A 22,729-nucleotide genomic window follows, 5' to 3' on the forward strand; every position below is an offset into this window, starting at 1 on the left:
ATTCTAATAACATAACTTCTTTATCTTGATCTAAAATTATCTTATCCCTAACCAACTAAACTTGATTGTGAAACTATACTATCTGGCCTTCAATGCCCCTCAGAGACTTGAGAAGGAATAAAACTTAAATTCCTGCATGAACCAGCAGTGCGGGTTAGCAGCTTCCAAATTAGACTTAGATGGTGTATTGCCTGAACAGTCACCCAGCATTCTCTGTAACACTGGAGCCTCATCTTCAGCTTTCTGGCCCAATATCTCTGCCAGACTTATTCGTAGGGCAGGAGCTATTGTGGACTTGCTTACCCTGTCTTGGCAGAGTGCGGCCATCGACTCTGCCTGCATTAAGCTGTCCATTTTTAGGCAGAATTCTGTTTGTGGCAGGAATGAGGACATTTTGCCCACTGGCTGGTTTGCCACCTTTGAAGCCATCTCCATAAGGAGGCTCTTTGATGCTCATCATCTTCTTTGAGGTTGGCGGAGTGTTGTCAGGAGTTAGCTTGTCTTGTCATAGAAATTTAGGATTGTAAGCACAACTTTAAATGCCATATTCTGTGTGTCTCTGAGGCTTTTGAAGACCTTATTCAACTATTTTACCTCATATATCAATAGAGCCATATCTATCTGTTAGACTTAGGATATATATTCTTGTGCTAAAATCTGACAAGTATTTGACATGCTCATATTTTGTATCAATATATTAAATTCTATAGCAATGACTTAGACATAACCTTCATTATGAGTAACAGTTAAGGCTTTGAGTCAAGAAGTAGGTTCAACCATCTAGTTTTTGTTCTATCCTCCCTCTATGTTCCTTTATCTCCCTTTCTTTCTTTTCGGCTATCTCTTTACCTACGTATGCAAGATAAAGGAAAAGAGAGATGTCCTTGTGTTTCACCTAATTTTTTTCTCTATAAGGCCAATAATGATTTATGACCACCTCCTCATGAGAATAAGCATTTGTAGACCAAGAGAGCAAACAGAAACCTATATAACCCCCCCCCCCTTTTAGAAGGAATGGGGCATTGTTCTCTTAGGGTTTCTTCAGGTTGAATTGGGGCGAATAATACCTTGGAATGGGCCCAAAATAATTGGAGAAAATGGTTAAGCAAGCCAGGAATTGCATTTGTGGTCCAGTTTCTAAATGTTGAGAGATTCCAGGCTTAGTAGGAGATTGAAATGGTGGCCCAAATTGGATCCGAAGTTTTCTACAATGTTGTATATAGTGCTCTGTCTGCATGTACACTTGCATGCCGTAGGAGGCATCAGATCACATTATAGATGGCTGTGAGCCACCATGTGGGTGCTGGGAATTGAACTCAAGACCTCTGGAAGAGCAGACAGTGCTCTTAACCTCTGAGCCGTCTCTCCAGCCCCTCTTTTTCTTTTTTACTGTGAGTGACTAGAATGATGAGGAATGTTCTGGGGACAGGCTCCTGTCCAAGCTGGTATTTCCTCAGTCTCACTGCTTCCTTTTCCTCATATATTTATACTCCTGGATTTTTAATGTCTGCCTTTCTAACCCCTCCTCTCTGGCCTTTTCTTTATATATATATATGTGCCCACTGAAGTTTACAGCATTGTTTGTATATGCTTTGTTATTCTATTGTTGCTCGTTTAATCCTGCTTTTTTATTCAACATTTCTTATAGATCTCAATGTATCCTTTTTATCTGATCTTAGTGACATTTTACTTACCCACTCCCCATTAGACATTAGTAGGGGATGTTTATAACTTACTGCTGTTACAGCGCTTGATGTGTGCATTCTTGTACATGTCCCTGGATTGCAGGGCCAGGAAATGTGAAACAAGCCTCATGCTCTCTGGGTACTCAAGACTTAGCTTTTCCTTTTTTCATACACTAGGCATATTCCTACTTATTATTGCCTATACACTGGAATCATCATAGCAATGGGAAATGTTAAAAATGCAGTGGAATCTCTTCCATCAAGTCAACTTTTGCCTCCCCTCAACTTTTTATTTAAATATGTACATGTTATCTTTAGTACAAATAACTATTTTTACTCATATATTAACTATATCAGGTCTACAAGCTTTTCAAGTAACTTACATAATAAATATTTTGATCCTCTGTTGAGTCTGTTGAGACTCTGAGTTGTAATGTGAAAGCTGTCTGAGGCAATACCTAAGCCCATGAATAGAGCTGTATTCTAGTAAAACTTTATCTGCATAAAGTAACACGCCAGATCTGACCCTGAATTGTAGTTTGCTGGCCTGTGGTCCAGATATTTTAATGAGATAGTAATTTTACTGTATGCAGTTTTTATTTATTACAGGCAATTCTGTGACTACTTTCATTTCTACCTTTTATGCTTCTATTATAAATGTCTACAAATGAAGTTGTGATCCAAACAGTTTATGGGTCTTGTATGTCTCTGAAAACAAATGTCAGATATCTTTTTAAAAAACATTTTAGGTGCTGGAGATATGGCTCAGTGGTTAACGATCTAAACTGCTCTTGCAGAAGCCTCAAGTTGTGTTCCCAGCGCCCCCCGTGGTGCATCTCACAATAGCCTATGACTCTAGCTCCTGGGATCCTGACATGCTCTGCTGGACTCCACAGGCACCACACTCAGGTGTGCACGCACACGCAAACACACTGTAGTATCACTGGTGCTGATGTCTCTTTGCCTTATACAAAAATTTTTGGAGACAACTCTGTACCTAAGGTCCTAGATATCATAGCTGTATAGTAAAAAAGACATTAAATCTCTAAATTGAACTTAAATATCAAGTCATTGAAATTTATTTAAAATACTTGCTGGAATTTCACCTGACTTATACTACCAGAACTTACTATTCATAAAGTTAACATTGAAGCAACAATAAATGTTTTGTACTGATAGGTTTAAATCTGTGAATGGAAGAGTCTTCTTTCCTTTGCTGTAGTTTCCAATTTTTCTTTTGTTACAGTTACCCTGGTCTTTAAATAAGAGTAATGTAAAAATGTACCTTCTTAGAAGGACAATAGGAGTGGTCCAGAGTCCCAGGAAAAGATAGATAACATATCTTTAAAAAGCATATAATCTACATTTGCTGCTGTTTTGATAGAAATAAAAGGGATTCCTACCTTTATCTTAAAAATCAAATTTTAGTTTTATAAATTACTTAAAAGAATAGACTTTGGTATCTATAAAGGTAAATGGGATAGCTTAAAACTGTACTGGGTATCTGAGGGTTCCGTCTTCTCTGTTGCATCCCTACCTCTAAACTATCCTCCCAGCCCGCCTCTCACAGTTTAAAATTTGAATTTGTAAAGAAGACATTAGTATATGCTAACATTTGAAACTAATATCTTGAATATTAATAGAGATGTAAATGTTTTACCATAATGCTTTCTATGATGAGTCCTTTTGTTTGAATCTAGGTTTGTGCTAACTTTTTAACTAATTTGTACTTTCATTAATCTTAGTTTATAAAATATTAAGCTTCCTGGACATTATATATGACATTTGTGAACCTGCTTGTCATCATAATTTTAAGTAATACTTCATGCTTAAATATTTCCAATACCTAACAAGTTCTACCTATGAGTCTAGCAAGGAAATCATTCTAAACACTTAAACAGTGTTTATAAAGTTATAGGTTTAATCAATCCGATTCCCTTAAGCAATTAAAGATAGGTTATAGTGAACTTTTTACAACTCTAAGGGCAGTAAGTGTAGCTCAATGGTAGTGAGCTCATCTAGCAGGCCAAGTGCTTGGGTTTAACCCTCAACACTGCAGATTATAAATAAGGAAATGAATTTATGTCTAGCTGGGTGTAGTAGGTAGTTATATGCCTTTAATCCCAACTTCCTGAGGCCAAGGCCGGCCAGTCTCTTCAGTTTGAAGCCAGTCTGGTCTATATAGTAAGTTCCAGACTAGCCAAGGCTACATAGAGAGATACTAGCTCAACCAAAAAAAAAAAAATTTTTTTTTAAATTTCTAATATATATGAAGGCTTCAAAACCTTAAAGAGAGAAAAAGTTTTTCTGGTGATAAAATGTGTGAATACATCCTATTACAACTTTAGTAATAAGTTTTATTACTCTTAAATCATACCCATACTTATTTTCACATCTTCTCTCGGGCTGTAGGGCCACTTAACAGTAAATAATTTATTCAGTGTGTACTGGCTTCTATGGATACACATTACATAATCTAGTGTCCAAGTTACTGTGCTGGAATTAATTATAATTAAATTCAGTGAGCACACTCTTGCCTGGTTGGCTGCTATTAATAATGGAAATGTTTATATGCCCTTCAATGTAATGTTATCTATCCCTTTTGAATATTTTTGTGGACTAAAGAGCTCCTGCAGAATTTATCATTTATATATGTATTTTGCTTTTGAATTTGTGCTGTGTCAGCCCTTTTCCACTTTGACATGGTTAATCTCCGTTAGCAGTTTGATGGATCAGTAAAGCAACCCCGTCCACCAATGGAATGCAAAAGAAGAGAGCCTACCGCTGCAGCCATTCCTTCCCTTGCTTCGCCTCCACCGTGAGAGTTGCAGCTGTGCTTCATGCTTCACATCCCTCCTGTGATGGACCATGTGCCAGAATAATTCTTTTTTTGGTTTTTTAAATCAGGGTTTCTCTATGTTATCTTAGCAGTACTGGACTTGCTTTGTAGACCAGGCTGGCCTCAAACTCACAGCTATCCACCTGCCTCTGCCTCCCGAGTGCTGGGACTAAAGGCGTGCACCAACACGCCCAGCTCACCAGAATAATTATTCCATTAGCCTCCCCTTAAACTGTTTTAGGTATTTTACAAAGGTAAACTGGTATCACTACCATCACTACAGGTTTCACTACCTTCAGGACAGGCACATTTGATTTCTCTTTGTTTTCTTTTTGCTCCTAGCAATAATGTCAGCTGCCTTCCAAGGACTCTTTGGGTGTTTTGTTGTAGTTTATGTATGTATGGTTCTTAGCTGGGTGTTTTGCCTGAAAGCCGTCTGTGCACCATGTGTTTGCCTAGTGCCTGGGGAGGCCAAAAGAGGATATTGGATCTCCGGAACTAGAGTTCCATGATGGTTGTAAACTATCCTGTGGGTGCTGGAAACAACCTGGCTCCTACGAAAGAGCAGTGAGTGCCCTGAACCATTGAGCCATCTCTAGCCCCTTCTTGAGTTTTGTTTTTGTTTGGTAGTAGTGGGGTTGGTTGGTTGGTTGGTTGGTTGGTTGGTCGATTTTTTGTTATTTTAAGACAGGGTTTCTCTGTGTGTAGCCCTGCCTCTCCTAGAACTCACTTTGTAGACCAGGCTAGCGTCGAACTTGGCTAGCCTTGAACTCACAGAGAATCTGCCTGCCTCTTGCTTCCTAAGAGTTGGGATTAAATATGTGTTCCAACACACCCAACTTGGTTTTTGTTTTTGATTTTTATATTCATGAGTGGTTTGTTTGTTAAGATTTATTATTTATACAGTATTCTACCTGTATGTAGGCCAGAAGAGGGCACTAGATCTCACATGGTTATGATCCACTGTGTGTTTGCTGGGAATTGAACTTATGATCTCTGGAAGAGCAACCAGTGGGCTGGAGAGATGGGTCAGAGGTTAAGAACACTGGCTGCTCTTCCAAAGGTCCTGAGATCAATTCCCAGCAACCACATGGTGGCTCATAATCATATATAATGTTTTTTGGTTTGGGGGGGGTTCATTTTGTTTTGTTTCGGTGTTTTGTTTTGTTGAGACATGGCTTCTCTGTAGCCTTGACTGTCCTGGACTCACTTTGTAGACCAGGCTGGCCTCGAACTCACAGTGATCCACCTGCCTTTGCCTCCCGAGTGCTGGAATTAAAGGCATGCACCACTATGCCCAGCTCATGTTCTTGTTTTTAATGGAGAGTAGGATTAGAAAGTAAAGATTGATCTCAAGATTATCAGTAATAATGTGATACTGCCTTTAAGTCACTGTGACACAGAAGTGAAGAAATACTTTTTAAAGGCTATAATGTTATAGTAATATTTCTAGCTTAGTTGTAATTGTGTGGACTATTAAGATATTTTACATGAACTTTCTAAATTCATTGTGTATGTGCATAAACCTATAGGTTAAGTAATTTAAGGTCTATAGCAAAACATAGTGTCCTTACTCCATACCAGAAATAACTACATAGAAGGTTAATTCATTTCTTTTTCTAATGTTTAATTTCATGTGTCTAAATAATGTGCTGTTTTGTTTTTTAGACAAATGGTGCCAACTGTAAGGTGTCCTATATCAGACCCCCTTTAATGCAGTGAGTCATGTATACTCCCCTGCAGAACTGTTTCCTGCATTATATCATAGCTTGTGATTAACTATTCAGACATTTGTTGGCAGCTTCTTGTTCCCTCTGTTTATGTATCTTGGGGTTTCTGTTGCTCACTGAGAAAGGATGGAGGGGATTTTAATAGGAGTCACAGTACTCTGTTCTTCTTCCTCAGTATCTGCAGTAAAAGAACAGAAAGGGATGGCTGACAAGTAGTAAGCCGGTGAAGCTCACTGACTTTTACTGCATTGTTACCACCAGAGTAATTGGTGACTGACTGGCTTAACCGATCCTGAGGAGTTTTAATACCAGCTGTGAGATTAATAACTTTGACTACAGGCTGATATGGTTGAGAGATACACAAAGCATACCTAAGAGCGTCTGTGAGGAGATTTCCAGGGACAGTTAAAGCAGGCCTTAACCTACCGATGGAGTCACTGGGTAAGTGGCGGAAACTAGAGAAGCAGCAGGCGGCTGACTGGAACATCACTGATGGCCTGTCTTGTCCCGGCCTTCCGCTTCTGGGCTGCCGTCCACACCCTTCTGGCCATGGGCTAAAATAAAGCTTTCCTTAATTATTTTGTTTCCATATCTTGTTGTAGTGACAAAACAAATGGCTAAAGGTCTAATTGTACTGACAGAAGGCACACTTCCCTTTCGCATAGATGTTTATGATATGCCTGCCTGATGAGCTATTGTATCCTTGTGAACTCAGACTATTGGTATAAGTTGGTACCCCTAGAACTTCACAAACTGGCTTTCCTTTTTTTTTTTTTTTTTTGCTTGCTTGGTTGGTTGGTTGGTTTTTCCTTTTTTGTTTTTCAAGACAGGGTCTCTCTGTGTAGCCTTGGCTGTCCTGGACTCACTTTGTAGACCAGTCTGGCTTCGAACTCACAGCAATCTGCCTGCCTCTGCCTCCCGAGTGCTGGGATTAAAGGCATGCACCACCACAGGCTTTACTTAAAAAAAAAAAGATTTATTTATTTATTATGTATACAGTGTTTCTGCCTGCATGTACACCTTCAGGCCAAAAAGAGGGCATCAGATCACATTATAGATGTCTGTGAACCATCATGTGGTTGTTGGATAATTGAACTCAGGACCTTTGGAAAAACAGTCAGCATCCTTAACCTCTGAGCCATCTCTCCAGGCCTGGTTTTACAATAGTTTTTTGTTCTTGTTGTTTTCCTAGCAACATTCCTCATTTTGGGACAATAAAAAAAGTATTTGGAAATTACTCCAGTCTGATGGTTGCATTTTCCCCCGTTTCAGACATCCTTTTGCCATCATGGATCGATTTGGAGATATATCAGAAGGTGAAGTGGACCATTCTTTCTTTGACAGTGACTTTGAAGATACAAAGAAATGTGAAAGTAATTCAGTTTTTGACAAGCAAAAAGATGACCTTAAGGAAAGAATAGATAAGGACACCAAAAATGTAAACTTGAAATTTGGAGTACAAAATGATGACCCTAAAGAGAGACTAGATAATGACACAGAAAATGTGAGCTTGAAACTTGGACTACAAACAAAGGAAAATTACCTTACTCAGAAAGGAAATGAAAGAAAAGCAAAAATTTCCTCAAAGGAACAACATGAAGAAAATGACACCACACAAACAGGTTCCTGTTTGTTGACCACTTCTTCAAGATCAAAGAAATCGTGTGATTCTACAAAAGGACATAACTTACCTGTTCCAAATAGAATTCCTAAAAGTGTAAAAGGCGAGGATAATTACTACACAGATGGAGAGGAGAGCAGCGATGATGGGAAAAAATATATGAAGGCCAAGTCAGCCAAGCCCTCTAATAACTTCAAAAAAGGCATAAATAAAAAGTATTCCAATGTCAGCTCCTCCTCCTCTTTGTCTTCCTCATCTTCAAGATCAAGTTCAGACTGCTCATATACAGGATCTGACATCCAGAAGTCTGAGTCATGCCCATCATCTCAGAAACATGCTTCTGATGTAGCCATCTCGTCACCAAAACAGAGATGTAAATCAGGAAGAAAACCCGCAGGTCAGCTGCCTTCCGGGACTAAACAAAAAACTGCTGACTATAATGAGGAATCCGAAGACACTGTAACAGATGTAACAACTCCTTTGTCACCCCCAGACACCAACACTTCCCAGTCCTTTGAGCTGGGCCCATCACATGATCAGAAAGTAAAAGTTAAAAGGCAAGAAAACGTGAGCCAGGACGTGTATGAGGATGTGGAGGCTTTAAAGAATGAGTCGAGGTCTCTGAAATCAGCCAGAAGGAAAGAGAAGAGTGGGCTGAATTGTGCTCCCAAATCAACCGTGTTAGATGCCAATCTAGAACATAGATCCAAACAGAAAGTCTTACACGACACAATGGACCTGAATCATCTGCTGAAAGGTAAGTTGTGAAATTCTGCTTATTGAATATTAATAATTAAATATTATGTGCTGTGCATGTGCATGGATTTTTTTAGTCAATTTCTTTGTCAGATATATTCCATTGACCATAAAACACTTGGAATATCATTGAATGTTAGATAATTACAAAGCTAATCAATTATGACTAGAAATTTCAGACTAGTTTTCAGTTCCTCTCAAACTGAAAGTACCTTCTGCTCTTCTGAGGTAGTTCTATCTTCATTCTTTGGTTTTTGTTTGTTTGCTGCTGTTGTTTTCGAGACAGGGTTTCCTTTGTGTAGCTTTGACTGCCCTGGACTCCCTTTGTAGACCAGGCTGTCCTTGAACTCATGGAGGACCGCCTGCCTCTGCCTCCCTGGGTGCTGGGATTACAGGCCTGCGCCACTGCACCCGGTTTGGTTGGTTGGTTGGTTGGTTTTCTATCTGCATTCTTAAGCTACCAGTACGTATCTGCATTAGCTTTTACTGCCCACCTTTAAGCATGGCAATATCTAGAAAATACTTTTCCCCTAGCTCTCAAGGTATAAGAACCTTTTTAAAGAAGTACCTCCTTCATTCCTGAACCAGTGACTCTCCAAGGGGAGAGACATCCAAAACCAATCGGACTCCTGATGGAGTTAGGAGTGGGAGTTGTAAGACCCAAGATCTATTATAGAGGGATCTAGAAATAGGTACAAATTGGGCAATTAGGTTTGTCACGGCTTCCTTAAACTTTAGTTTGCATATACATCATGCTGGGATCTCCTTCAGACACACACGGTAATGTTGAAAGGAGAATGCAGACAGCTAAACATTTCACCTGGCCCAGTGCTGGTGGCAGTTCTGCTTGCCAAACGATCATAGTTCTGGAGCAACATGAACAGGACTTTATGTGTATGCATTGCAAGCAAACACCTATACATGTAAAAATAAATAAGACTTAAAGAATGAATAAGGCATCCTTTTTTACCATCTTTTTATTTATTTTTATTTAATTTTGTTATTTTGTTTTGTTTTGTTTTTTGAGACAGCCTGTGTAGACCAGGCTGGCCACCTGCCTCTGCCTCCCAAGCGCTGGGATTAAAGGAGTGCACCACACACCTGGCTACTATTTCTTAAATTTAGCAATATTCTAAGAACCTATATATTTCTGAGTTTTAAGTGAGAACAGTAATTACCACCCCCATTTCCTGAATACTCTCCTCAGTTACAGTTAAAATAACATGGACATTTTCCAGTTTGAAGCATAGAAGCATGCTTCAGTTTTTCCACTGTGCACCAGCAAGCCCTGCTGTAAGAAGCTGATGGTAAAGTGCTCTTCTGGCCTTTTGTTGTTGAGCGGGGTCTACATAGCCCAGGCTGGCAGTGAACTTTCCTGATCCTCCTGCCTCGGCATTCTGAGGGCTAGAATTAAAATCACTCACCACCACAGCCAGATAGTGCTTTGTAACAAAGGCAGAGGAAGGAAGGGGACATTTTGCTAGTCAACATATCTTCTGTTGGAATCCATGAATAATAGTCCCCGGGGAAACTTTTTTTTTTTCTGGTTGTTGGAGACAGGGTTTCTCTGTGTAGCCTTGGCTGTCTTGGCTTTGTAGACCAGGCTGGCCTCAAACTCACAGTAATCCACCTGCCTCTGCCTCCCTGAGTACTGGGATTACAGGCTTTTGCTACCACACCCGACTCCCTAGGGAAGTCTTCAAACATTCCAAACTATTAATCCATTACATTAGACACATCTTTAGTTTCCCAAAATTATCATTCAAAGCTTTTCAGATCCTCATAACTTTTCTGCGTTTGCCCCCATACACATAAATCTTGCTCATGATAGAGGTGGTTACCCTCCTAGCCCCACCTGGGCCTTTTTGTACTCATCTCATAATCTTTATCCTTTTCATATTCTAGCAAATGAGCTGTTTTAGGTTGCATTGGCTTATCTAGCTCTTCTACAGCCGTCTTTCACTCTCTTGGAAGATAAATCCTTTTATGTAGGGAAGGTGATCATGCTAGAGTGTAACATGTTTAAAAACCTCCTACTAGAACATGATCCTGTCAGCACACAGCTGAGGCAGGAGTTCAGCACACTACATCTTTCCACTGTAAGCATTTTACTGGCTTAAGTACAAATGTTCAAGAGAAAAACTTACCAATTCCTGTAATGAGTTTTGAGTAAAACGTTTTTATAAATTGTTACAACAAATTTCCCAAATAGTAAGGAATGCCCATGTAGCAAACTGTAAAATAGTGGTTTTAAAGATTATTGTTTACTAAATGAAGACTTAATAAAAGACTATAAGAGCAAATATCCAAATGCTGCCAGTGGAATGGAGAAGCAGTATTGAGTTGGGTACTTACTTAGTGAAGTAGATGTGATTCTAGGAATTGAAACACAAAGCTGTAGACTCCGGGCGTTATTGATGTGTCCCTGAGCTAGAGAGTAACTCTATAGGATGGGGTGGTGAGTCTCATTGAGAGTTCTGCTGTTCACTCAAAACTAATAGATCAGTGTAGCCTGGCATTAGAAATGTAATTTACGAGAGCTTGAAAGATGAATACATTTCAGCCTCTTACCTCTATGAGAAAGTTAACTTGGGGAATTTCCATCCTATCCGCCCCCTGAAAACAGCCAAAGACTGTGCGTGGAATTAGATATTTAACTTGGGGCTACAATCCTTGACTAGGCATTGAGAGACTTAGAAAATGGAGCAGTAAACACGTTTTGGCATGAGGCTGTAGCACGAGTCTGATACATTTGGTAAGCATTTCAGCAGTGAGCAGACTGGATTAAAGATACACTTCATACTGTGTCTTCATAAAATCGGATCATGTTAGAAGGACTCTGAAAGGGCAAAGTAGACATTCTAGAAATATGTAGCCTTAATTCTCTCTCTCCCCCCCCCCACTTTTGTTTGTTTATTTTTGTTTTTTATTTTTGGTTTTTCAAGACAGGGTTTCTCTGTGGAGCCTTGGCTCTCCTGGACTCACTTTGTAGACCAGGTTAGGATCGACCTCACAGTGATCCACCTGCCTCTGCCTCCCAAGTGCTGGGATTAAAGGTTTGCACCAACACACCTGGCCCAATTTTATCTCTTCTTAAGAGTAAGAAGTGAGACTTTAGGAGGCATTGATAAATGAAGAAACTAATTAGAATTTTTTTTTTAACTAAGCTATCTGTGTGTCTATTATGGAGGGATTAAGGGAAATGCTTTCCAGAACCTATTACTGTCGATGAGAAAGAGGAGGCTGTGCTGAGCTGATCGGCTTCCAGCATGTCCTGCCTGGCACCACAGTTTAATCTCTTTACTGGCAGGTTGGCATTGTTAATACCTGAATACATTACCTAGTATTACCAACCATTTGAGAAAAGCTAAAGGCAACAGAGGGGCCACATCCTTATGATAAATGTAATATTGAAAATTGATTTTTTTTTTTTTGTAAAAGCAAGACTAAATGGTTTTAGAGAGATCTAGGAGGACAAAGCTGTTGTAACAAAGAGAAGTAGCCTCGGCTGGCTTTATACATTCCTGCTGCTACATATAATCAGTGGGGCCTTTGAGGGGTCACATGACAGTGACAACACAGTGCAGAAGCAGCAGTGAGAATCCAGCTATCTTCTGTTCAGCTACGCATTTAAAAATGACAAAGCTGTTACACCCCTCCACACACGTTTTTAATGAAAGAATTCTGCTTATGTATGTATTGTGTATATGTGTGTACACATGAGCACAAATGTGCCAGAGCATGTGTGTGTGTAGGTCAGAGGGGAATTTGTGGGAGTCAGTTCACTCTTTCTACCACGTGGGTCCAGTAGATAAAACTCAATTGTGAGGCTTGGCAGCAAGGGCCTTCCTGCTTTGTGCCATCTTATAGGCTCTTTTTTTTTTAAACTAGAGATGTTACATTGACATATAATTGGTTTATTGCTACTACAGAGGAATGAGTAAATATCTTTAGTTTTGTTGTACTGTTAGGTTTTTACATAATAAATACTGGTAGATGTAACCCAACCTTTAGGACTGTAAAGAATCAAAAAAAAAAAAGTGAAACTAGAATTTATTATTATGGTAGTTGTACTCTGAAATTTGGAACATTTTTAGAGAAAATTATTTTTAGCTTACTCTTTCAGAAAAGGAAAAGAATGAGGGGCATACTTCATAACAGCTGTAGGAAGAAAGGCCAGCCAATATAAGTAACTGCTTTTAACATGGAAGACAGCGTGGATGTGTTCAAAGGTTAAATCAGGAATGTTAGTCAGTCTTAAAAAGAAAGAAAGAGCTGCTCTGTGCTGCAGCGTGGCTGAGCTGGAAGGTAGGATGCTTAATGAAATACGTCTGGAAAAGACAAACACTAGCAGCTGAGGAGAAGGCAGGCATGGTGCTGTGCTCTACTGTGGTGTTTGTTATCAGTGCCATGGGAGACAAGAGGTTCCCTGAGGCTTAGTGGCCTGGTGGCCTGGCCTGAGTCAGCGAGTCCCAGGTCTTAGTGAGAGACTTGTCTCAGAAAACCAATATGGACAGCTCCTAATGAATGAGACCCCAGACTGACCTTTAGACTACACACACACTCACATCTGCAGATGCATGAACACATGCATGCCCATACAAAGACAACTGTCATGTGATTCCATGTATGTGATGGTATTTGTCAAAAATCACAGAAACAAGTATGATTTCCAGGGTCTAGGAAAAGGAAGACAGAGATTGTTGGGATTTTTGGTTTTTTTAGTTGGCTTTTTTTGTGATTATAAGTTTTTGTTTTCAACATACAGCATTATGGAGAATGAATTGTAATATTACTGAATAATATATCTAAAAATAGGTTGGTAGCCTGGTGTGCTGGTGCACACCTTTAATCCCAACACTCAGGCTGATCTCTGTGAGTTTGAGGCCAGCCTGGTCTACAAAAAGAGTTCAGGACAGCCAGGGCTCTATGTAACAGAAAAACCTTGTCTTGAAAACAAACAAACAAAAAGTAAATGTTTGTATTTTTGCTACAGTAAAAAGGAAAACACTAGTTATTTTGGTAGTTTCTGTTATGCTAGCAATGGGTATTCATTAAATACCAGTTATACTGGGAAAGAATAAATCAACAAAATCAAAAAAGGTAGTTACAATAGTGTTAGGAAGATTGAAAATAGATGTTTTTTAAAAAGTTATATTTCCTTTAAAAGAATAAATAAAAAGACAGAAATAGAAGTAGCAACCCTATTAGTACAAAAGTAGAATTCAAGTTTTTAAAAATACTAAAGGGGACAAAAATGGATGTTTTATATTAATACATAAGCCAAATATGCTAAAAATGTACAATACTGATTACAGCATACAAACAAAACTAGACAATAAATTAATGAAGTTCAAGCTGCCACAGAGGATTAAAAATCAGAACAAAGCACCAGAGAGTTTTTTTAAAGGGGTTAACTTTGTGTGGGGGCTGCACTTGATTCTCAGGTAGTCTCTGGCTTACGTTCACTTTTTTAAAAAAGGATAAAATGTGCAGTAACTATGGCTACAGAACAAATTGCCCCAGCACTTGTGGAATAGAGAGACTCAAAAGTAGGTGTGAGACAGTGCCTTGGCACAGAAGTGTCTGAGTGCAGCCCCTGGGCCTGGAGCTCACAGGTTAGGACTGCTAAGCAGAGAGGCCCAGTCTCACTTAGGTCTAGCTTGTTCCTGCATGGTGGCCTCGGGGCACTCAGACGTCTTACGTGTACTCAGGTAACACTCCAAGCAAGTGTTCCAGAGAATAATAGAGAAATCTCAGAGCCATTTGACACTTAACTCCTAGAGTCATCCTTTTGTGCTTGTGTTGTTTCTTTCAGATTATGAGAGTTGACTGCCCTAAAACTTTCTATATAGATTTGAGTTTGTAGTAATCCTCCTGCCTCTGCTGCCAAGTTGCTAGGATTATAGGCATGCACCACTATACCCAGTGTTGGCAGCAATGGTTTTAAACCTCCCAAATGTAAAGTAGTGGGACATAGACCCTGCCTTCTTTGTTTTAACACAGGTCTCATATAACCCAGGCTGTAACTGAGGATGGCCTTGACTGTCTGGTCTTCTTGCCTCTGCCTCCTGGGTATTAGGATTACAAGCATACACTATCATGCCTAGTATTACCGTATTTTTCAGACCATAAGACACACCTGACCATAAGATGCACCCAGTTTTTAGAGCAGAAAACCAATAAAAAACAATTGAATCATAAGGTGTACCCTAATTTCCCACACACCCCACTTTTTTGGGGGGAAGTGCGTCTTATGGTGTGAAGAATACAGTATGTGTTGCTAACCATTACTCGCAGGGTGTGAGGCATGCTAGACAAATAGCCTACCTTCTGAGGTGTTTCATCAGCCTCTTCTGTCATTATCGCTCTTAACAGGGTAAGTGTCAAATAGTTTATAGAAATACCTTTAAAACCTCTTTGCTACTATTTGTTTCTCCCATATACAAAATGCATTGCCATTTTCCAAATATAGTCTGAACCTCAAGATCCAGGACCTAAGTTAAATTAGGCCCAGGTACAGCCAAGACTCTTGAGTAATTTGAACATCTTCTATTGGGGGAGGTAAGGGTGGAGGAATTGTTTTATTATGAGCCCTGTAAGTTCTGAACCCTGGCTCTTACAGTTCCTCTGTATTTTGTTTGAAAAGTGACCAATTCCTGGTTTTAGATCATATTTCTGCATCCTATTTTACTATGGATAATATAAGCCATTGTATTTTCAATGTCTGGCTTGACTGTCTTAGCCCAAATCCACCAGTAGGAATTTTTGCCATTTTTCCTTGTCACCATAACAGTGCTGCTAAGCAGTCAGCCAGTCCACTCGCTGACTTCATCAACAACCTTCTTTTTCCAGATATATTTATGTATATGAGTGTTTTGCTTGTTTGTGGATATGTATGTGCAACATGTGTGTGCAAATCGCAGAGGAGGCCAGAGGAGAGTTGGATTTCCTGGAACTAGAGTTAAAGATAGTTGTGAACCTACACCTGGGTGCTGGTAACCAAACCCTAGTCTTCTGCAAGAGCAGCAAGAGCTCCGAACCGCCCACCCACCTCTCCAGCCCCCTTAACTTTTTTTTGGGGGGGGGGAGTTTCGAGACAGGGTTTCTCTGTGTAGCCTTGGCTGCCCTGGACTCGCATTGTAGACCAGGCTGGCCTTGAACTCATGGGGATCCACTTGCCTCTGCCTCCCGAGTGCTGGGATTAAAGACATGCGCCACCACCGCCCACCTTTAACATTTTTTTTCAAGAGTCTTCCAGCTCTATTTCAAACCTAGAGTATAGGCGCTGCTCTTTTAAAAATACTTTACTTGAGGTTCCTTAATGCCTCTGCCTCCCTTCCAACCCCTGGCCCTCGGTCGGAGAGAAGGAAGATTAGAAGGAGCAGAAGACACAGACCTCTTCAGACTTAGTTCCAATGCAGCAGTTTCTGTCTTTGTTGTCAGTATAGCCAGCTGACCAGCTAAAGCAGCCAACAGCAAATGCTGCAGCCGAACAAACCATGAGCAGTCTCTTTAAAGCATCTCCTGGAGCCTTTCCCTCTCAATCTGCTCTCATATTTATACCCTCTCAGAGTCCCCAGCTGGCAAAGACCACTCCCTCCCCTACAAGCGCGCGCACACACACACACACACACACACACACACACACACACACACACACGCACAGCAATCATCAGCTGGCAGAGACCAGCACTCCCCATCCCCGTCCTCCCACCCCCGCATGAGGCAGTAGTCAGCTGGCAAAGCCCATGCGTGCCGCTCTGCACGAACCTGTTGTCAGCTGTGAATAAACCAAAAGCATTCTCCTATCCTACACTTGGGATGAAAACAGAAACATATTTACATAACTGATTTTTTAAAGAAAACAAAACTTCCACTACACTAGAGCCATGAATTTTAGGTTTATACTGTTCCATTTCCTTATACTAAATTTTGTAGTAGCTACTATTGCTCTGATAGTAAATTATCACAAAACTCAGGTTGTATAAAGCAGCAACCTCCGATGCTTTAATGGTAGAATAAAAGTTCCTTTGTGTGGCTTCCATTTAGTGATTTGTGGTGTCACACGTGGCATCCTCAGGTTACTATGGGGCATGCATAGTGCTACGCTCCAAGCAGCTCACTGTGCTATCTCCTGTCACTCCACCTCCAGGGCTGTTACACCTCTATGCGTGTGGCAAACACAGACACACATACATAACTACATGAATCATGGGGCCTGGAGAGAGGACTCAACAGCTTAGGGCGCTGGCTACTCTAATGAGGGTGCCTGGCTTTCATTCCTAGCCCTGCATGGCAGCTGTAACTCCAGTTCCGGGGAGCCTGCACCCTCTTCTGGCCCCCTAGGGACCAGACATGAAGGTAGCGCACAGGTATGCATGCACATACACCCATACATACAAAATAAAATAAAAAATCAAATAAAATGAATCTTTAAAAATGTCTGTCACATACCATTTTGACTACTCTATTGGTCAGAGCTGAAAGGTGCCTACAGAAATTCAAAGGAAGGGAACAAAAAGTCAGAATTTTTCATCTAACAAGTTGTTGATTAAGAAGGCAAATAAGAAATCTTAGAAATTTGGATCTTATGACTTGTTACTAATGTTGGCTTTTTAAAATCAGCGTTAAAAAGTAACTATGTAGCTGTTTTTTCTCTAGAGCTTTATATAGAACAATTTTTTATTTTATTATCTGGAGACTGGTTCGTGTCTTCCAGACTAGCACGGAACTCACCATGTAGCTGAGAACAGCCTCGCACTTCTCACTGTTCTGCCTCCACTTTCCAGTGCCCGAGTTAGACTACACTACATGTGTGCCGCACCAGCCCTCCCGGCTCTGTGAGGTTGGAAAGCAAACCCAGAGCTTTCCCGCCAGCACTTCCTCCTGCTCCTCTCCTGCCTCACTGGGCGTGAAGACAACCCGGCCTGATAACATTTCCGCTGTAGCTTTACACACAAGTTTTAAAGTATAGTCTTTTTCCAGTAGCAATGGCAGTAAAGCTGGTCCTTTAAGACGTGGGGTTACATGGTGCCAGAAGTGGCTGTTTATGGCTATGGGTTGAAGTAGATGTGAAGAGTTTTCCATTGCCTCACAAAGTATTCGCAAGTGCTTAAGAGTAGGTAGATGCAGCTATATAAATAAAATGCTTGTTAAAGCTTATTTTTAGGTTAAAATAAAGGGATTATGTATTTGATGTCAGTTAGCATATAGCCACTTTTTAAATGTCATACATTGCTTTCTATCAGTAAATGTGCACTCCCGTTTTGTTGTTTTCAATGAAGGAAAGCTTAAAAACTGCCTTTTGGCAGCTGTTTGTTTGATTTTTTTTTTTAATGAACTAAATTTTTTTTTACTATTGCTCTTTTTACCTCTGAAAACGTGCCATTAGGAATTTTATCTTAATTTTCTTTAGAATAAGATTCTAAAGAATTTTATGTATAGCTAAATGAACCTAAAAACTTTTAAAAATTATATGAACAGGTGTTAAAAGGAAGGTCATTTAAAAATCTATAGTGTATGTATAGTTTTCAAATCATGATCATTTAAATTCTGTCATTTAGTTGGTGTGGTTTTTAACTACTATCCCTTAATTCCTGAATTTTTCTTAAGCGGAAACTACTGTTTATCTGTTTTGTTTGTTCCTATAATTTTCAGTAGTCTTTGTGATCCTTGGTATAAACATAAGAAGTAAAATTGCTGCCTTCTCAGTTCCCCTCGTGACTGGATTAAACTCACTGTCAAATGGAGGTTAAAATTACCCCTTCCCTTTACAGCACTGTGTCTAACAGGATGAGATGCTAAACTAGACACGTAAGAAGGAAAAGCATGTAGTCAAGTAGCATCCAGCATTTACCCTGAGTGCTGCAGAGATGACAGGAGGCATTGTGCACAAGACTGAGGACCTGAGTTCAATCCCCAGAATGTGCGTGAAGGTGGAAGGAGAGAGCCAGCTCCACAGAGTTGCCTCTGTCCTCCATATGCACACAGGCATGCACTTTGACAAATATAGATCACGCACACCCAAAACTGTAGTTATTTTTTAATCTTAAAAATATCATAAAACCAAAGGCCGGACGTGATGGCGCACGCCTTTAATCCCAGCACTCGGGAGGCAGAGGCGGGCGGATCTCTGTGAGTTCAAGGCCAGCCTGGTCTACAAAGTGAGTCCAAGACAGCCCAGGCTAACACAGAGAGACCCTGTCTCGAAAAACAAAAACAAAAACAAAAAAAATATAAAACCAAACCAAAACTACACTTGTTAACCAGATACTATATGTTGCTACTTTAGTATATACTGCAGTAGAGACATTCACTGAGCTCAGTATTTTAGAAGCTCTTCGCAAGTGTGTAGTACTAGTCGTGCTTTCTGAAAAGTTTTGTAACAGTTTTTTAAGCATGTTATTAAAAATTCTTTTCAGGCAGAGGACATAGCTCAGCAGTGCCATACTCATCTAGAATAGACAAGACCCTGGGTTCAATTCCAATCACCACCCCAACAAAAATCATTTGGTATCATAGTGTGCAATTTATTTTCTCAGCTAGAAATATCTTTTATATAATGTGTTCGTTTTAGCTTATACTTAGTACAGAATAGAATGTTTGGCATTCACAGCAGAAGTGCTCTATTAACAATATTAAAACCCTTGGCTTTCATGGTGTAATACTTTGAGATGAAGCTGTTCATTCTAGACTGGTTTGAATTTATTTTTGCCGTTGCTTCCATGAGTCATTGCCAAGGACGTCTGGTGTTCCTGTTGAATTGTGCCCTTCCTTTTAATTACTGTATTAGTATCAGCACTCCAAACCCAGAGGTTTCTAAAGTCCCTCACTATTAAAACTGCTGTGGGAAAACAAAATAGACATGGCAAGAGAGGTATTCTGTGTGTGTGAATTTCCTACCTGAGAACTAGTATCATATACCATGGTCGTCGTGATGTGAGTACCTGTTTGCATGAGCTTTTATGCTCAAAGGGCCCAGTGAACATAAAACTCTAAGCTACATCCAGTTTTTTTTTTCCTACACAAAGACCTCGTTATCTCATTTCTTACCTTTTATTAAATTTAATTTATAGTTTTAAGAATGAAAGTATGTACCATCATAGCTACTTTGTTTAGCCACTTTCATTTTTTTTTTGTTTACTTCTGTAGCTTTTCTGCAATTAGATAAAAAGGGACCACAAAAACATCACTTTGATCAACCTTCAGTAATACCTAGGAAAAACTACTCTTTCACAAGAGAAGAGCTGAGACAGATTGATCGGGAAAATCAGAGGCTTTTGAAAGAACTGTCAAGACAGGCTGAAAAACCAGGAAACAAAAGTACAATTCCTGGAAGATCGATCAGCCACCCCCCTAAGTTGTATCATAGCGCTCTCAACAGACAGAGGGAACAGCAAAGGATTGAAAGAGAAAATCTGGTAAGTAACACATCCTTTAGTTGTCAAAGAAAATGCATTGTACTGCCTTGTAAGTACAGCTTCCAGGAAACCCCAGCTTTTCAGTGTAGTTGCCTAAATCAGGTGCAGGCAGATGTGCCATAAACTCTGGTGAGTGGTGAGCCTAGAAGTGAGCCATGTGTGTTTCTCAGCTTGCAGAGGTTATATGAACTGAAAGTGTCACTGTTTTCTGATTAGTTAAATCACTGTACAGTTACAGGAAATGTACCCAGGAGTCGGGGGCATGCATCCTCCATGATGTGTTCAGTCACTAGCTAACTGCTTCACCCGCCATATTCTGGATATTCTTGGGATTTATTTTTAAAGGCTAAGTAGGCCAAAGTTGGTACCTAGCTTGAGATGAGTGCAGCATTCATAGTTATGGATTATATAGTTACTTTGGTATTTTATAGGACATATACATGCATACATTTAAACTGTTACAGTATCTTTTTTTCAGTAGAATTTAGCCTCATAGTAATTGCCGTATATTGAACTCTTATTGGAGTTGTTCTATAGGCCTTGTCCTCAAATATCCTCATATTTTTTGAATCTTAACAAATCTTTGAGGTAAGCACTTAAAAAAAAAGCATATGAAAACAACTTAAAAACCTAAAAGGATTAAATAATTACCCAAAGTAAATACCTGAGCCAAAAACCTTAAGCCTAGGTAGTCTCTTAAATAAATAGAAATCAAAGTGAAGCTAGCCCTCCTGTAAGTTTATAGTTCACACCAAATGCGTGTTAACGCTGTTAAAAGGAAGGCAGTTCCAAAAACGGGCCCTCCTGCTTCACCCCAGTGCCTCCTCATACACCTGGCCTGGGAATAGTAAGTGTTTATTACCATCTCTATACCAGTGAAATGATTGAAAATTACTTTTCTGTGTGATGAGCTAGCTATACAGTAGTTTTCTGTACATCAGGCTGTGTTTGATTCATATTTTCTGAAAATGTGGAACTACTAATGTCACAAACATCAGAGTTTATCTTGTTTTTATATGTCCATTTGGCTATGAAGCCTGTTTTAATTGACAGTTATACTCCTTTTTGCCAAATGTTGGGTCATTTAATCCTCATACAGTATTGCATGTTATGGCATGACACTGAGTAGGGCACAGGGAACTGCGTGAGGTCAAACAGCAGGTAGAGAGCCCAGATCCGGGCTTAGGTTAGCTGTCTTAGGTTTTTGGTTTTGTTTTTTTAAAGCTTTAGATATAATTTGCATACCGTATCTACTTTAAGATTACAGTTCATTGAGTTTTGCTATCCTGTTTTAACTGTGGCATTCTCCATTCCTATTTCCCTCTAGGCCTTGAACCACTTTTTGTCTTTATAAATGTAGCAGTTTAGATGTTTTAAGTGAATGGGTGCATGCAGTATTTCTCTTTATACCTAGCTTAGGTCACTTGATGTGTTTTCAAAATTGATATATATTGTAGGGTGCATCAAAACCTAACAGACAATTTAAGATTTATTTTATATGCTTATGGGTGCTTTGCTTGTATGTATCTGTGTGCACTGCGTGCATGCCTGGTTCCATGGAAACCAGAGGAAGGCATTGGAGCCCTGAAACTAGAGTTAGCCAGCGTGAGGGTGCTGGAGACTCAAACCCAGGTCCTCGGCAGGAGCAGCAAGTGCTCTTCATCAGTAAATGATCTCTCCAGCGTCTACTTTTAAAGCTGAATAAGTATATAACAAATATTGTGATTCTTCCATTTGCTGGCGGACATGTTGCTGTCTTGGCTGTTGTGGGTAACCCTCTGGTGAACACTGACATGCAATTGTCTGTTCAGGCCTCAGCTTTATTTCTTTTAACTATTTAAAACTGGAATTGCTGGGTCATGTGCTGGTGTTTCTGTGTTTAGTTTTTTTTGTGGTTTTATTTTGATTTTGAGATAACCCGTGCTGACCGTAGTCTTTTCACCCTCTTGTCACCTCCTTCCCAGTGCGGGCGTTACAGTGTGTGCTTCTGCTGCAGTTAGCTCGTTAAAGAGCCTTAAAGCTGGGGAATCTCAGCCCATTAATGTCTGAAATGCATTGTATTCATAAGAATATGCATAGGGTGACAACTTTCAGCAGCTTTTATTTACAGCTTTCATTATTCCTCCAGCAATGATTTTGTTTGGTTTGGTTTGGTTTGGTTTTGGTTTTGGTTTTTGAGACACGGTTTCTCTATGTAGCCTTGACTGTCCTGGACTCGCTTTGTAGATCAGACCAGGCTGATCTCGAATTTATGGAGATCTACCTGCCTCTGCCTCCCTGAGTACTGGGATTACAGGTGTGCGCCACCACACCCGGCTCAGGAGTGAAATTTTAATAGCAGTAGGAAACTGCCAATATTTTATCTTTATTTGCTCTGTATATATTATGGTTTACATATGGAAACAAATATTTTTCTCCACTTGAGAGTAATAAATTGTCATACATCAGAACAATTGTGAATTCTTTTAAATAGTGTTTATTTAATTGACTATGATATTGCTGTTTCTGCTTTTATTGAATTGTTTTTTCATTCATTTGTGCTGGAGGACAAATCCAGGGCTTGCAGATGCTGCCACTGAACTGTCAGAGCTACAGCCCTAGCCCACAATACTTCCATTTCAGCTTGTAATCAGTACTAGTGATGAGATATTTTCACTTCCTTTTTGATGAATCAT

General features: G+C 39.8%; 1 protein-coding gene across 4 annotated transcripts in view; it reads left to right on the forward strand.

Annotated features, from left to right (window-relative positions):
* Window positions 1-22,729, forward strand: part of CFAP97 (cilia and flagella associated protein 97) — a 37,004-nt gene that overhangs the window by 4,984 nt on the left and 9,291 nt on the right. For all 4 annotated transcript variants that reach the window (XM_084758934.1, XM_084758933.1, XM_084758935.1 and 1 more), the window contains 2 exons: window positions 7,527-8,632; window positions 19,786-20,054. In XM_084758934.1, the coding sequence (XP_084615060.1) occupies window positions 7,527-8,632; window positions 19,786-20,054 (1,375 nt within the window). The remainder of the gene's footprint in view (window positions 1-7,526; window positions 8,633-19,785; window positions 20,055-22,729) is intronic.

The sequence above is a fragment of the Acomys minous genome (genome assembly GCF_964271855.1).
Source record: "Acomys minous genome assembly, chromosome: 15".
Taxonomy (NCBI): Eukaryota; Metazoa; Chordata; class Mammalia; order Rodentia; family Muridae; genus Acomys; species Acomys minous.